We start from the raw sequence: 16,915 nt of genomic DNA, 5'->3' as shown, positions 1-16,915 counted from the left end.
TGCCATCATTGAATGGGTACCACCAGGAAGACTACACTTACCAAACCCACAGACTCTACCTCCTGGACAAGCACAAGAAGAACAAAGCAAAAAACAAAAGCAGCAGAAGCTGGAGATCTGAAACAACTGAAATTGCAGGCACAACTCAGCAGGTCTGGCAGCATCTACGGACAGAACGCAAAGTTAATATTTCAGGTTTAGTGCCTCTTCATCAGGAAGGAGCACAAGAAAAAATAGGGACTACCAAGATCTCCAAATTCCCTTTGGAGTCACGCTGTTCTTCCTTGGAAATATATCACTTTCCTTCTTTGTTGCTCTATCAAAATCTTGGGAGTGCACCCTAATAGTATTATCAGAAGATCTTCAATACATGGAGCTGCAAGCAATTCAAGGAGGCAGCTCACTATTACTTTCTCAAGAGCAGTAAGTGCGATGCAATAATCGTTAGCCTTGTTAGCAACATCCACGTCCTCTAAATGAATAATGCTTTTTTTAAAAAGTATGTCTGTGGGTTCTTAAGATGTTGGTTTGCAGCAGCAGACCAGATACCCCATCATCAGATTTGGGGATACAACTTGAAAGTTCATCCTTCTTAGGACAGTAATGTCAAAAACAGAATCCTTAAGATCAATGAGGTTCTAATACATAGAAAACAGTTGTTTGGCCATTTGGACATTTCAGTACATTGAGATTACCAAACAGATTCAAGCCTCAAAGGGGTAACAGTGTGGTAATGAGGTACAGTGTTTTACAGATGATGTTGTAATTAATTATTGAGATCCCATTTTTATGCTCTCATTCATATAGAATAAAATATGTTCATAAAAAAGTCAGATGTTTCCGATTGTATGATAACTGATGCACTCCATAAAAGGTGAATGCATTTTCAATATGAGAGAGAAATGTTGCATACCTTGTTTTGATCTTTAACTATGACTCACACAAGTAAGCACAATGAAGTCTTAGGAACTTAATTAATGTCTAAATGTATATCCCCATTAACTTGAACATATTTTTAATTTGGAAGTTTTAAAGTGCCCTCAAACATGCACTCTAATGTTGATATCTTTTCCAGTGTGATAACCATGCTCAGTACAATTCTTTCTAAACCTTCAAACATAACAATGGCAAATCACAGCCAACAAACACAAGTGGAAATTGGTCCAAGTTGTCTCAGTTTTGAGGATTTCCTGCAAAGCTTCAATGATGCAGGTGCAAGTTGGACATACTTGGCTTAATGCACCTTTCAGCTATCCCACACTCAATAAGCCCCTTGGTTTAATCTAACACAAGTTACATTGTGACCTGAAGATTAAGTAAAGTTATCAAAATTGAACTAAATTTATCAAGTTAACTGGATTCAAATCAAGTTTGAGGGTCATCAATATCAATGAAATGAAATTTCTCAGAATTTAAACACAGCAGTATGAAACCATCTATAACACAATGACTTCAACTGCATCGTCAATTGTTGATGATGCAACATAAAAAAGCCCATAAGGATAACTAATATGAATACTGCATTATAAAATTACATGCTGAAGCAAGAACTTTGATTACAACCAACACGGTGGCCATAAAACAGAGCTTTTGCAGTAGATTACTTCAAGGACTATGCATTGCCTAATAATTCCCAAACCTCAATGATACTTAACTGACCTTTTGTCTTGCTTGAGGTCTAAGGAAGTGTATATATATCTGCTTAATCACTTGTCTGGCAAAATTTTAAGTCCCTTCCCCACAGTGCTACTATTTTAAGATTATTATACACAAAAGAGATGCCTCAACTGTCATTGGCACAAGTGTACAAGAGTAAAACAGAATGAAGATTTAGTCGATTGTTGTGTTGTTAGTATGTGTCTTTGTTAGTTCGCAGAAATAATGACTGAAAAAGGATATATCATCTCACAGTCCTTGTTGATCACAATATGCATGTGTGACAGGGCCTATGGATTATATGCAAATCCTGGCTGACCCATCCTTTCTCATTAGCCTTCTCTCCACTTGCATAGTTTTTGCTTTGTCTTCATGATCAGTCAATATTTGAATAATATGTAAATGCTTGACTCACAAGTAAAGGCCTGGAAATGGCAGTCAGCAGCCATTGACATCAACACACTGCTGCAATAGTATGTACGTGAGTTACTGTGGCAGTGGCATTTTTAAAATGCTGGTATGAAATTTGATTTGTGAAATTTTTTTGTAATTAGTGGATAACTTACCTCAATTTGTGTTGGTTTCACATCTTGCTTGAAGCAGTGAGCTCTCCTGAGTAGCATCGATTAGCCTACTGTTGGGTTAACACATTGTGGCGTGTGGGCTCTGCTTTTGGAGTTGCACCTAATGATGTGTAAGGTTTGGAAGGTGTGAAGCCTCTCTGATGTTCAGTGATGGGCAAAGTTAGGTGTGATGCTGCCACTGATATTGCAAAGTCCAACCCAATGTATGAGCACATATGTATGCTGATGAGAATGTTACTGAGAGTCATAGAGTCACAGAGAAGATGTACAGCACGGAAACAGACCCTTTAATCTAACTCTTCCATGCCGACCAGATATCCGAAATTAATCTAGTCCCATTTGCCAGCATGTGGCACATATCCCCCTAAACCCTTCCTATTCATTTACCCATCCATGTACACTTTTAAATGTAGTAATTGTACCAGCCTCCACCGCTTCCTCTGGCAGCTCATTCAATACATGCATCACCCTCTGTGTGAAAAAGTTGCTCCTTAGGTCCCTTTTAAATCTTTCCCCTCTCACCCTAAACCTATGCCCTCTAGTTCTGGACTCCCCCACCCCAAATATTAACCTTTTCTCCACAGATGCTGCCAGAAATGCTGAACATTTATAGCATTTTGTATTTTGTTTTACCTTGATTTTTTAAACTTCTTGCTATAAATAAAACCTGCCCTAATATTAAAAATCACACAACACCAGGTTATAGTCCAACAGGTTTAATTGGAAGCACTAGCTTTCGGAGCGATTCTCCTTCATAAGGTGGACAACCACATGATGAAGGAGCTGCGCTCTGACAGCTAATTCCCTCAAATAAATCTGTTGGACTATAACCTGGTGTTGTGTGATTTTTAATTTTGTACAGCCCAGCCCAGCACTGGCATCTCTAAATTATGACTGCCCTAATATGCCCACCAGGTAAAATGGAAAGACAAGAAGTGTAGGAAATGGAAAAGGGAAAAATCTGGACATAGACAGACGTCCCAGAATGTAAGGAAGAAAACTCAAATCAACAGTTTGAATAAATACTACTTATGATACAAGTTTTTCACTCAATCTTTCTTTAACACTTCCAGGTGCCAGCGGAGGAACTACATGTTCCCAGCATTCAGCCTTTTTATTTAAGTATTTTCTCATTACACTTAGGAATCAAAGCAAATTTTCTTACTCAAGGTTAAAATTCCCTTTGATTGCTGCTTCCCTTTCTCCCTCTACCCACAAAATAGTGAAAAGAAATAGTGTAAAAGCTGTCTCAAAAATGATGTTATGTATCTGTTTCGGTTTTCATTTGAAGCTAAAAGGATTCAAAATATGTTCAAAACCCATGGCTTTTAAATTTAATTAGGGAGAGCAATCCATGAAATGGTGAAAAGCCATTGTTGCATTTACCATATCCTGCTACAATTATTAACTGTGGTTGAATTTCAAGTGCATTGATATCAAGACATGGTTTGCAATATCAGTCATAAAAGTGGTTTCATACAAACTTATTGCTGAAGTTTGGTAAACCATAAGCACTACAAAAGTTAATCATCCCAACATTGGAGCACAAGGGTCATGATTTGCAACTTGCTGTACCTCTGTAGGCATTTGGAGAGACAACTATTCTATAGGCATTTGGGGAGGCAAGGATTCATTTGGGCTAGTCAACATGGCTTTGTGTGTAGGAAATCGTGACTCACAAATTTGATAAGAGTTTTTTTGATGGAGTGACCAAGCAAGTAGATGAGTGCCTTGCAGTAGACGTTGTTTACATGGACTTTAGCAAGGCCTTTGACAAGGTACGCATGGTAGACTGTTGAGTAAGGTTAAATCTTATGGCATCCAGGAAGAGCTAGCCAACTGGATACAAAATTAACGAGACAGTAGAAGGTGGTGGTAGAGGGTTGTTTTTCAGACTGAAGGCCTTTGACCAGCTGGGTCTACTGTTATTCATCATTTATATATATGATCTAGATGCTTAGTAAGTTTGTGGATGATACCAGGATTGGTGGAAAGTGGACAGTGAAGGAGGTTACCTGGGAATGCAGTGAGATTTTGGTCAACTGGGCCAGTGGGTTGAGGAATGGCAGATAGAGTTTAATTTAGATAAATGTGAGATGTTGCATTTTGGGATGGCAAACTGGGGCAGTATATACACAGTCAATGGTAGGACCCTGCAGAGTGTTACAGAACCAAGAAATCTAGGAGTTCAGGTTCACAGCTTCTTGAAAATGGAGTCACAGGCTTTCAGCATGCTAGCTTTCATCGGTCACAGCATTGAGTATGGGAGTTGGCATATCTTATTATAGCTGTGCAAGATGTTGGTAGGGCCACATTTGGAGTACTGTGTGTAGTTCTGCTCACCCTACTATAGATAAGATTTTATTAAACTGGAAAGAGAGCAAAACAAAATTGCTACCTGGGCTGAAAGGTTTGAGTTGTGAGAGAGGTTGGATAGGCCAGGACTTTTTTCCCTGGAGCGTAGGAGACTGAGGGGGTGACGTTAGAGAGGCACATAAATCATGAGAGACACAGATAAGGTAGATAGCCAACAGCTCTTCCCCACAGTTGGGGAGTCTAAAACTAGAGGGCATAGGTTTAAGGTGAGAGGGAAGAGATACCAAAGGATACAGGGAGCATTTCTTTTTCAGACAGAAGGTAGTGAGTGTCTGGGACAGGCTGCCAAGTGTAGTGGTGGAAGCAAGTACCATTTAAGAAACATTTAGACATGTACATGATGGCAGAGGTATGGAGGGATATGGCAAGTGGGACTAGTTTAAGTTGTGAATACTGGGCAGCATGGGCAAGTCAGGTCAAAAGGCCTGTTTTTATGCTGTAGATCTCTAAGACTCTAAGACTATGACTCACTGGATTAGTGTAGGGCAGGCACAAATTGGTCTATACATTTCATCTGCATTATTTCAGCAGGACAATTTGGGACCCCCTCTTCTCAATGTTGTAAGGATAACATGTGCAGAACAAGGGACTCCAATAGTGATGTGTGTTTTCTTAAAGGCAGGTCATATCTTAAAAGGAATACGGGAAATAAAAAACATGACTGCCACTGTGGAAATTTCTGAAAAAAAACTAAACACCTGATTACACAGAATGATCCCACCACAGTACCGGCAACATGATCCTGCAGGGAACGAGAAGGAACGCAAAGTCCATCCTCAGAAAGGAATGGAGATGAGCAGGAAGACTTGGAACCAAGGCAGCTGTGCCTCAACATGAGTGAATGCATTTTCCCCACCATACCACCAGCCATACACCATGACCCCATCAACCAGAAGCACTCACTGAATCTCAGGACTCACACTTAATTCTAGGAATCTCCACCAACACTGCCAAAGACACATGCCACTAATTACAATACCTCCAGATGTGGCATGTGCATCACACAAGTACAGTCTCATTTAGCAGCAGGTATTCTGCTCTCTCTTTTGCAGAGAACAGTGACACATAACGGAAGGGAGCTGAGTAGGGCCAGTATGAAATGTGAACTCGTCCAGTTCCTGAACCAATGGAGCAAACAGACCTGAATATCATGAGGGTCAGCTGCAAAAGATCATTGTAACAGACACTGAAGAACATCAAGGAGAATAGCATATTTCTGGTTTATACCCTTTCTTAACACACTACTGGCTTTCATTCAGTTATCTGGCGTGCTGAGCAAATTGCTGACTGTGAACATGGTCCATGCCCCCAAACCAACCCCCACCTCCCCCCGTATTTCCTCAACCCAACCGTACCCCATTACATCTTATGCCTTCAGGAATTGAAGAACTGGCACCTACCCAGCTACAGGAGTTGAACAGGAAGAGAGCAACAGTAAAGCACTAGTGAAGAGATTACATCATTTGATCTGATATTTACAATCAGCAGCTCATGCTGAAACATAGGAAATCTTAGAGATTAATACTGGGGTGGAATCAGCACTTGAATGGCCTGCAGGCAGAACAATGGTAAAGGATACTAACTCATATGCTGATTCTTTAGGGACAGAGATTGTGGGCAAATTATGCTGCAGAGGAGACAGATGAAGACCTTGATGGACAACAGACAGAACAAAACACTGCCTTGCACAGTGAGAAGCTCAGTGTGTTGTCTCGCCTCCTGTCATTATTGAGGAGTTGAAAGGAGATTGGCATCAAACCAGCAGATGACACAGCACTTGCACTCTACTTAGCTCCTTTGGTGCTACAGACCCAGAAGCAATGTCACTGTTGCCTCCATTCTAGGTGTAGAAGAGCCGGTGTTGGACAGGGGTGGACAAAGTTAAAAATCACAAAACCCCAGATTACAGCCCAACAGGTTTATTTGGAAGCAATGGTTTTGGGGCACTGCTCCTTCATCAGGTAGCTGTAGAGCAGGATAATAGGGCACAGAATTTATAGCAAAAGATTACAGCATCATGCAACTGATATATTGAACAAACCTAGATTGCTGTACAGTCTTTCATCTTTTAGAATGGGTTGCAGGTTTCGGTTCATTAATATGTGAATCCCAAAACTTCTTTTAAGTCATATTCTCAAGCCAACAAGGTTTTAGGAGAAAAAGGTGATACCTCAGCTCAGACAATGTATTAAAGATGTAAGGTTAGAGTCTGTCTATATCCCAATCTTGAGTCAGACTGGTTCTATTTCCAAAGTAGGAATTTATGAAATGTTAATGGATTGACTGCCTGCAGATTGTGTGCTTTTTGAGCAAAATAGAATGTACCTGCAAATGCAAATTCACCCCATAAACTTATATGTGTGTGTGCGTGCATGAGAGAGTGAGTGAGTGTGAGTGTGTGCAGATGAGTGTGCTTGTGAATGTGAGTGTGCATGAGAGAGTGTGTTTGTGTGTGCGCATGCATGGTGGAGTATGTGCATTAGTGTGACAGAGTATAGGTTTCTGAGAGGGTGTGTGCATGGGTGTGGGCGTGGGGGGTGTATGTGTGTGTTTATGAGAGAGAGCACGTGTATGAGTAAGTAACAGTGCGTGTATATGTGTGCTTGCGAGTATATATACCGTAGTGGGGTCATCTGTCGTGTGACATGAACCCAAGGTGCCAGTTGAGGCCATCCTCATGGGTACCAAACTTGGCTATCAGCCTCTGCTCGGCCACTCTGCATTGTTGCCTGTCCCGAAGTCCACCTTGGAGAATGGTCACTCGAAGATCCAAGGTCGAATGTCCCTGACCGCTGAAGTGTTCCCTGATCGGGAGGGAAATCGACTGCCTGGTGATTGTCGCAGAGTGTCCATTCATTCGCGTCAGCTTGGTCTCGCTAATATACCATGCCACAGGACATCCTTTCCTGCAGCTTACGAGGCAGACAATGTTGGCCAAGTCAGATGAGTTCCTGCTGCATTGTGATAGATGCTGTCTCCATGTGTAATGGTGGTATCCAAGTCGACACTCTGAAATGTCTGGCAGTGGTTGCCATGACAGGGTTGTGTGGTGTTGTGGTTTATGTTGTCCTGAAGGCTAGGGTAGTTTGCTGCGAACAATCATCTATTTAAGGTTTGGTGGTTGTTGAAAGGTGAGAAGTGGAGGTGTGGGGAAGGTCTTGGCGAGGTGTTCGTCCTCATCGAACATGTTGCAGACAGCGAAGAACATGATGTAGTTTCTCTGCTCCTGGGCAGTATTGGGCAATGAAGGACACCCTATCTGTTGTGTCCTGTGTCTGTCTCCTGAGGAGGTCATTACAGTTTCTCGCTGTGGCACATTGGTACCAGCGATCGATGAGTTGAGCATTGTACCCTATGACATATTAATTAACTGAAACCTGCAACCCATTCTAAAAGATGAAAGGCTTAACAGCAATCTAGGTTTGTTCAATATATCGTTTCAGTTGCAAGACACTGTAATCTTTTGTTATAAATTCTGTGTCTTTTATTCCTGCTCCACAGCTACCTGGTGGAAGAGCAGCGCTCTGAAAGCTAGTACTTCCAAATAAACCTGCCTCCAATCCTGTGATAGTGCATCTTTGCCACCCTGTGAGTTGACAGAAACACTCTCGTGATAACCATATCAAAACACACAAAAAAGAAGAAATATCCATGCATTTTCCATAATGTGTTCTTGACCATGCATCTGGAGCTTTGACTAAAGCAGAACACAGCTTGCAACACTTCTCTACTGTTTTTGTTTTAGTTCTGGACTGTTGACCTATATTGGCCAATTCTGGAACCTGGCATTATACCAGCTGTCTGAGCTGTGAGATGTCAGGATTACACAATGTTTCTGGGCTCTGGCACCCACAGGGGACACAGTGTGAAGCACTAGTGCCAAATGAAGCAATAAATTTCTCATCCAATGCAGTTTTTCATATAATTGATCTTTGTTAGTGTACAAAGTTGACATAGATAGCCCCACAATATTCCTCATGTATGTAGCCATAAACATTGTAATTTCATAGTAATTTGATAAACAAATAGATCTAAAAGCTTTGAGAAGTATTGGAAGAAATTTGTAGTTTACCATGTTCTACATTTATCAATTTAATGTGATTTTTTTCAATGCATTTACATTCCATAGCTTAACTATTTAAAACTCACTCGTTTCTGTAAACTTGCAATCTGTTTTCTTGTTTCAACATCCTTTCCTCCCGTTTCCAGAAACTTCTTGTAGGCTAAGTCAAAAGCTTGGCCAATAGTTAATGTTATTTCTTCAGCCTGAAACAGATTTTTAAAAAAATCTCAACTGATGTTTGAAATTTTGATATTGATATTGCTACATCAATATCAGTTCAAAACTATATCTTTGGCTGTGAAATTATTAGACTGTGAGCACTGTTATATAAATGCTATTAATATTAGTTGTTTTAGGCAAATTTGCTGAACAGGCATATTTATCGTAATTGGAAGTTTTACAAGTGAATAAATATTTTACTTGATTTAAAGAATCATGTATTAATGTGCATTGAGTATATATCAGAGCCTGAAACCTCAGAAATTGAACTTGTACAAAAGCAAGTAACATTTTTGTCATATTTCCTAAACCCACATAATTGGGAATAAAACGGGACTGTAACTCAATATTTGGCTAAAAGTATCTGTTTTTGTTTTAAGGCAACCCTTTGTTTTCTGATTATATCTGTAATCAAATATTGTTTTTAACATTTTTTGCATTTCTCCGCCCTCCCCAGCTAGTACTGCTCACAGGTTGTGTGCCAATTAAACATTTTTTTGCATAATGGGTCATTCTATCAAATCTCTCTTATTTTGCTTTTTTGACAGAAGTGAAATAGCAGACACATGTCAACTGGGCCCTAAAATGCACCTAGTTACCTTGTAACACTCACACAAATACCTACAGCAAATGGGTTTGTCAGATGAAACAGTGTGCTAACAACCAGGGAAGCAGAGGTGGTCAGCTTCCCTCTTTTTAATTCCCTCTTATTGCTCACAACAAATATTTCTATTTTATCTTTTCTCTAGCATGTAGATATCACACTCCAATTAAACATTATTAACCAAAAATAAACAAGAGAGAATTCCAAGATTTTCTTGAGTGAAAGGGAGTGGAGTTTTATTGCTGGTTAAAATTGAAAAACATAAGAGAACACATCTAAAACATACATACAAACACAGGTAATAAAATTTTAAAGTAAAGGGACCATGCAGAAGGATGCCGAGTACATACAGGGGTTATAAAAGTAGGTAAAGTTACAGATCATAAGAGTCCTTTGGGTTGAGAGATTGAAAAGACCAAAGTCCAACTGTGGTGCTGCTGCCTTATTTCTTCCATACTGCTGAAGCTCCAGATATTCTGGAGTTCTCAGTGAATGGATGTAGTTGTTTCAAGTTGATTTTTTGTTAGCTAGTTTCTGACCTTTCCAAAGAGAGCAGGAGGGACAGACGAGTTTTCAAAATCCTTGCTGTTATCAGTTCTTGCTTTTACTCTCTTTTTTTCTCAAAGGCTGTTGATATACCATTCTACGGATTCTGGTATCTCTGTCATTGTTTCATTTCAAGCTGGATGATCGTAGGGAATCTTTCAACTCTCAATTGCCATATATAGGAGAGTAAAACAAGAAGAGAATTTCTTGATGCTTCACTGAGTTCCAGTGCCTCTTGATTAAAATGATAATTCTGATACAGAGGGCTTCACATATTACATGTGCCTTGTCTTGGATTGTCAGGTGACCACAGCAGCAATGTCTGGTCAGTAAAACTATTTTTACTCCATGAAAGTTTCTAGTATTCTAGTCATGTTGTGCAAGCTGAATATTGATAGTCCATTTTCACCTCTGTCATAACAAGTAACATATACAAAGACATACATAGCAAATGAGAAATATGACATTGGCACTGGCAGTAGGGTGTTGATTCATCCAGTTTTATACTGAACAGACCAATTTCCAGCTGGTTTGCTCCCTCTCAGGTACTAGGTGCTTTCAACCTATTTTTAGGTTGAAGAACCATCCACTAAGAACCACCATTACTTTAGTTATTTATTTATGTTAATAATTTAAAATCACAATTATATTGGTTCTGAAAATGTCCACATGGATTTGATTGGACCATACAAATGCACACAATTATGACACCTTCATGCTATGGGGCGGCACAGTGGCTCAGTGGTTAGCACTACTGCCGCACAGTGCCCGGGACCCAGATTCAATTTCAGCCTCGGGTGGGTGAGTGTGTGGATTTTACACATTCCCAGTGTCTGCGCAGGTTTCCATTGGGTGCTCTGGTTTCCTCTCACAGTCCAAAGGTGTGCAGGTCAGGTGAATTGGCCATGCTAAGTTGCCCAAAGTGCATTAGTCAGAGGAAAATGGGTCTGGGTGAGTTACTCTTCGGAGGGTTGGTGAGGACTTGTTGGGCCAAAGGGCCTGTTCCTATGCTATAAGAAATCTAATCTATCTCTATTGCTTGCAGGTGAATAATAGAGCTGTTGTGTCTTTATTGTTTTTGTGAATGGTGTTTATGCAAAATACCAGCAAGGAAGCAAGGTAATATCTTAACCTAACACATTTTGAGTTGCAGTCAAATATCATTGTAATACGCCCTATAAACCTGAAGGAAATATCAAAAGTGGTCAAATTAAGCAAATGCATATTTGCAATAACATAATTAAGATTTTTTATGAAAACAAACCTTGTCCCATTCCAGCTATAACTTGATCGAGTTTTATGACTTCTTTTAAAAGTCACTTAGAAACTTGATTTTTGTTCCTCCAAATGAAATTTAAGAATTTATTTTTGGTATTATTTTAGAAATGTTATAAATTGCCCAAACCCACAAAACAATAAAAATGCATAAAATGTAACCTTCCATCTGGTTTTAGTCAGAAGGAAATACTTTTTGAATTCACTCATCCTACTTAATAGGTTTTAATTCCTATGTGGGGAAGGGAGAGTGCTCTCAGTATAATCTTCTTTTCAATCTCCTATTGGTCTACAGGTGATGTTGACCATATGTGTCTAATTGAAGATCATTCTGGAATATTTTCCCCCATTCCCAACACCAGGATTTGAGCTTGTTAGTTTAACCATTCTGCCATTTATTTATTAGGCAATATTTCTTTTTTTTTTGGTTTCAAGTTCATATGTTTTTATTTCTTTCTAATGTCTTTACTATCTCTGTGCAGCATTTGGAATATTGTTGTACTTTGACAGCATGTCCCAACATATTTAATTTGTGGTATAATCACTGAAGCCAACTTGGGTCACAGTGAACTTGGCGTTAGTCTCATGGGTCACACTTAGAAGTTGCAATTTTTTGTCACCAACTATCAGTTGCAATGGAATTGCTTGTCCCACCAATTCCATGTTTGCTTACAATTTTAAACAAGACATAGCCTAACTCCACACTTGTTTGTTCTTTCTGATGCTTCAAGTATTGAAAAATTATTACCTTGGGCCCCTTTACATGAGGAGTGTTTTATGGAATGCTAAACAAATTAACACTACTGCAATGCTCATTCTCAATGTTTTCAGCCTGGCCCAAGTGAAATCATTTTTGAATGTGTGTAGGGGCTCCAACAATAGGACTTTAACCTACTACTGAGAGTAATTGTAAGCGTTATCCTTTGGTTATTTGCAACCACCATCTTTAGGGGTCAATAATACTGCAAGACATGTAAGCTATCTCAGGAAATTAAACACAGTCTCCTTTCTGGCTATCTTTGCATATAACAACACCTCAATTTCAAAGCTATTTATCCAGCCATTAGATTGTTATGTTGATTTATCCATTGGGTAAAATATTATAAAATATTTACTATTTGTCATTGAACTTTTCCAGCAATTTTAGATAACCAAACAATTTAAAGCCTGAAACAGAGACTGATATTTAGTTTAATGGAGGTGATCGCAAAGCATCATGTCACTTTTATTTTTGTCAAGGCCTGTTAAATTAAGTGCCAGTGAGACACTTAGCTATGAGATGGCCAGCCTATCCCAGCATTAAGGAGCCTGGAGACCTGCTCACCAAGACCTGCTGAGCAATTATAGGCTGGCACTCTTCAATGTTCAGCAGTGCCACTGGGAGGCAGTGGCTGTAGCAAGTATCACAGCCACTTGAGATCCAGAATAGTTGTCTGCCCTAGGCACAGATGAGAGCCAGTGGGAGGGGTGGGGCATAAGGCTTTTTGTAGGAAGGGCAGGGGATGGATCTCCACAACTCACCCTTTTCCATTACCACTCACTTGGTCAGGAAACTTTAAGTGTAGATGACTCCTAACTTGCTTGCTGTTTGGGGCCCATGCAAGTTGGTACCCTACCCACTGCTGGATGATTACCAGAGGTGGCAGCATGAGGACCTTAAGTGAGCTTTAATTGCCCCCAAAGGTTTTCAATTGGCAATAGTACATCCAGACTCTCCACAAGCCTTCTCATCAAAGATTAAATTCTGATAAAAGCAGGAAAGTGGTCAGCTCCCCAACCACCAACCTCATTAGATGCTTGCCAGTCAATTCTCTGGAGTGAACAAGCAGTAAACTACATCCAACGATTCAAAACTTTTTAAAAATCATTTTTTACACATTAGGTTTAAAACAAGTTCACAGAACTAATGGCTGATTAGAATAACTTGCTCAAATTATTATCGTCCAATGTAAACACCGTCCCTCTTGGAGACTAATCCAGTTATAACAAATTAAGAGTTTCAATGGGAGTTGCAGTAAAAAGAAGTAATACCTCTGCCAAATGACATTCAAATGTTTCTGTTCAAACATTCAGGGAATCATACTTCTTCCCAACAGAAAACACATCCAGCATTTGAAGGAGAAAAATATAATACAATGCTTATGCAGTCAATTCATTACACATTATACTTGGGAAAATCCAAACATTTTCTCCTCCTGAACAAAAACCTGCATGTGAAAGTTAACCATTGTCACTTCCTTGCAAAAAGACATCTGCAAGCTGTATTACTAAAGTTTAGTGCCACCATGACTTCACTCGTCATAGGCCGGACTGTGTGCTCTGGTGTTGAATTAAAGTCTTGCTGTAAACAGGTGTCATTGACAAGTGCCACACTTCGTTTTTCTCATTGATGCTGATGTCAAATGTTTTATTTTTGAAACGTTGGAGGCTAAAGGGCCCTCTTGAGTCATGTATCCTTGCTGACTTCATTGAAGCTCCATGGGTCTGCCATGTTTTTTCTTTCTGCTTCTGCAGTTGGCAGTCTCAACAGTCCCATTATTTTTCATATTCCTGAAGTCAATGCAGGCAAGTGGCTGCAACTAAAACCTGAATCCAGCAAGCCACATTTAGATGCCTATTTAGAATCTGCATGATGTTGGATTTACCCATACATTTTGCAAAAATATACAAACTTATTCAAATTAACCATTACACTTGATCGATCACACTTATAAATTATATTGCACACATTCTACTGTAGGAACTTTCTAAACAGTCTAGCCATTAATGTAACAGTTCGTTGTGTTTTATACTTACACACTTTTCACTATCGAACACATAACACATGTGCTTATTCGATTCAGCATCCTTGCAAATAAAAGTAAATATCTTCTTGTCAGTTTTGTCATCAGCACAAAAAGATATTCGGTGTAATTGGCAATTATGCAGCATTTCCTGCAATGCAAACAAATGTTGTTTCCTTTATTGTGGCATTATACATAATGGAAAATAAGTCAAGTACCAAAAGATGAATTCAGATTAGTATTTATGAACTGACTGCTCCTTAAGAAATCCAAGGGGGAATCTTTTAAGACCAGTCTCATTTGTTTAAATTAACATGCCTAGTTGCCTCTAATTACCATACCCTATTTTGACCTGCGTGAAACCTAATCAACCCAGAATGTATCATCTTGCTCCATTACTCTCCAACTATCTCTGTCAAACAGATTCTCCTATTCGCAATTACAGAAAGCAGGAATTGTAACATGGGAAACCTATAACAATACTAATGAGCAAAATATGTTTGTTGTTGCACATCAATCTTCCTGTAACAATGAAATTTTTGAAACTGCAAACAACCAACTTGGCTTCAAAGACACTGTGCAATTTTGAGCATGATCTGGAATCTGCAAACAATTTTGGGTAATTTTCTTCCTTATGTGCCTGCAATAACTTCTTACTTTCCTTTGATCTTCTTGAAGAAAGCCCGGTCTCCTTTTCTGAGATTACTCTTCCGTTCAACTGGAAGAATAACCTCCCTTCATTCTGCCTCTGTCCACCAAAGTTCTTTATCCAGGTGAGTTGATTTTCGTAAAATCTTAAGATGCCTTGCCTGTTTATTACCATAAGCTCCCCAGAACTGTAAACATCGGGTACGATGGTAAACAGCCCATTTCCAAACGCAAGTTAGTGGATATCAATAGGTAGTACCAGTAAAGATGACAATGAGTTACAGAAGGGAGGCTCACTTAGTTTGCATGTGTCACCAGTAACTTAGGTGGTGATGACAGCCTCAAAAGAAGTCAAGTGTATTTTACTGTTACGCACAGTGAAACACAGAGGTAATTCTAAATTTCTTTTTTTAAAATCAATGGGAGTTGTAATAGCATATCTATGTCAACAATCTTTCAGTGGACCAAAAGATAATTTAACAACTGTAAGTATTACTCTTTTACATCACACAGTTTTAACATGTGTCTATTCTTTTTATACATACATGCAATATGGGCATTGTTGGCTAGGTCAGCATTTGTTGCTAATCCCGAATTATTCTGAGGGCAGTTAAGAGTCAACCACATTGCTGAGGTCTGGAGTCATATGAAAGCTATATAGTGAACCAGAAGGGTTTTTACGACAGTGGTTACAAGACTACCATTCGACTATCTTTTATTCCAGATTTTTATCGAATTCCAATTTCACCACCTGCCATGGAGGAATTTGAATCCCTGTCCCCCAAATCAAGAGCCTGAGTCTAGGGATTAATAGTGTGGTGACATTACAACTGTACCACTGCCTCTCCAAATTCACCCGAGACTTAAGGCAACCCTAAATAATAATTAAACACATCAGATTAAGAAATAGAAGAGAGGGCATTTTCCTTCATGTATCACTTATTTAAACTTCTCGCAATTACACGCTAAACTATCATTTCTTCCAATCAATTGATGCTATAACGAGTTAGTCCAAAGCCTTTACTCCATTTAAAGGCAATCAACAGCAAAGATGGTAAAAGAAAAATAAATAAAAACATAGAATTACACACAGAAACATGAAAAAAATGATTGCCAACAGCTACTTAATTCACAATTACCATAAATGTAACAATTTTTTTTGAGCAGCTGGGGTAGGGGATCAGAAACATAGGCTGGTGACTGAACTTGTCAAAAGAGGATGAAATGAGAAGATTATTCCCTTCCCAGCTCCTTTAAAATGTTCCCCTCTTTATATTTGCCCACATTATTACCTTTATAGTGTCACAATATTAAAAGAAAATGGACTCAGTCAGTCCATGCAAAAGTAATTGCAGATTAATTTTTGTCAGTAAGCAAATTTGCAGACTCACCTCGTGAGTTATCATGAGCACCTGCAAAATGGGCAACCTTTCAAAAAACAATAAATCAGGCCAGTTTTGTGGATAATGCTGGTTTCCAATGCAAGGCATTTTTAACATCAGCATTGGGGAAAACAAAATCACAGATTCTTAATTTATGCAGGATGTAACTTGTGCTTAAAATTCCTCAATCTTTTGTACTGTTCTGTCTGACTTTGAATGCATTTAGTGTAAAACGGTAGAAACTCTTCTGCAAGCTAAGAGCAATCCATTTCAGGATTGACTAATCATGTCAAGTGCAGTGTCTAGATCACATTCAGGATTATACATAGAGATAAATGTCTAATTCATCTGAATAGCATTTTCAGTGTTTTTTTCTGTCCTTTGTATTCCAGCTGACACTAATTTAACAGGGTTATGTCAAGAGTCCCACGTTTTCCTCCAGTTTTGTGTGCATCTTGGTTATGAGGAGGTAAATCAAAAACATCTGAGGTGTATAAAAAAAGATTGACTGTACTCATTGTTTATATTATCCATTCCCTCTCTTCTTAACAAAACTAATTAATTCACAATTTACTACATTTTTTTTGTGTTATGCATCTGCCCTTTCCACCAGATTAGGTCCTCTGGAAATCAGTTACCATCATCTTCAGTACTAATAGCATTTCCCATTCTGTGTTATCCACAAACTTAAACTATTCACCAGTATTCTCTGCTTTCTATCAATTAATCAATTTTGAATGCTTGCAGGTAGCGCCTCTTTAAACTCATGGGTTTCAACT

The 16,915-nt window shown here is 39.0% G+C and overlaps 1 protein-coding gene across 5 annotated transcripts in view; it reads right to left on the bottom strand.

Moving 5' to 3' along the window:
* Positions 1 to 16,915, bottom strand: part of gulp1b (GULP PTB domain containing engulfment adaptor 1b) — a 386,308-nt gene that overhangs the window by 60,672 nt on the left and 308,721 nt on the right. For all 5 annotated transcript variants that reach the window (XM_060827353.1, XM_060827355.1, XM_060827354.1 and 2 more), the window contains 2 exons: positions 14,120 to 14,257; positions 8,766 to 8,882 (listed from right to left, as the gene is read on the bottom strand). In XM_060827353.1, the coding sequence (XP_060683336.1) occupies positions 8,766 to 8,882; positions 14,120 to 14,257 (255 nt within the window). The remainder of the gene's footprint in view (positions 1 to 8,765; positions 8,883 to 14,119; positions 14,258 to 16,915) is intronic.

Source organism: Hemiscyllium ocellatum, chromosome 7 (genome assembly GCF_020745735.1).
Source record: "Hemiscyllium ocellatum isolate sHemOce1 chromosome 7, sHemOce1.pat.X.cur, whole genome shotgun sequence".
NCBI lineage: Eukaryota > Metazoa > Chordata > Chondrichthyes > Orectolobiformes > Hemiscylliidae > Hemiscyllium > Hemiscyllium ocellatum.
Note: the sequence above shows the minus strand (reverse complement) of the source record. Positions and strands in the feature narration are given on the sequence as shown.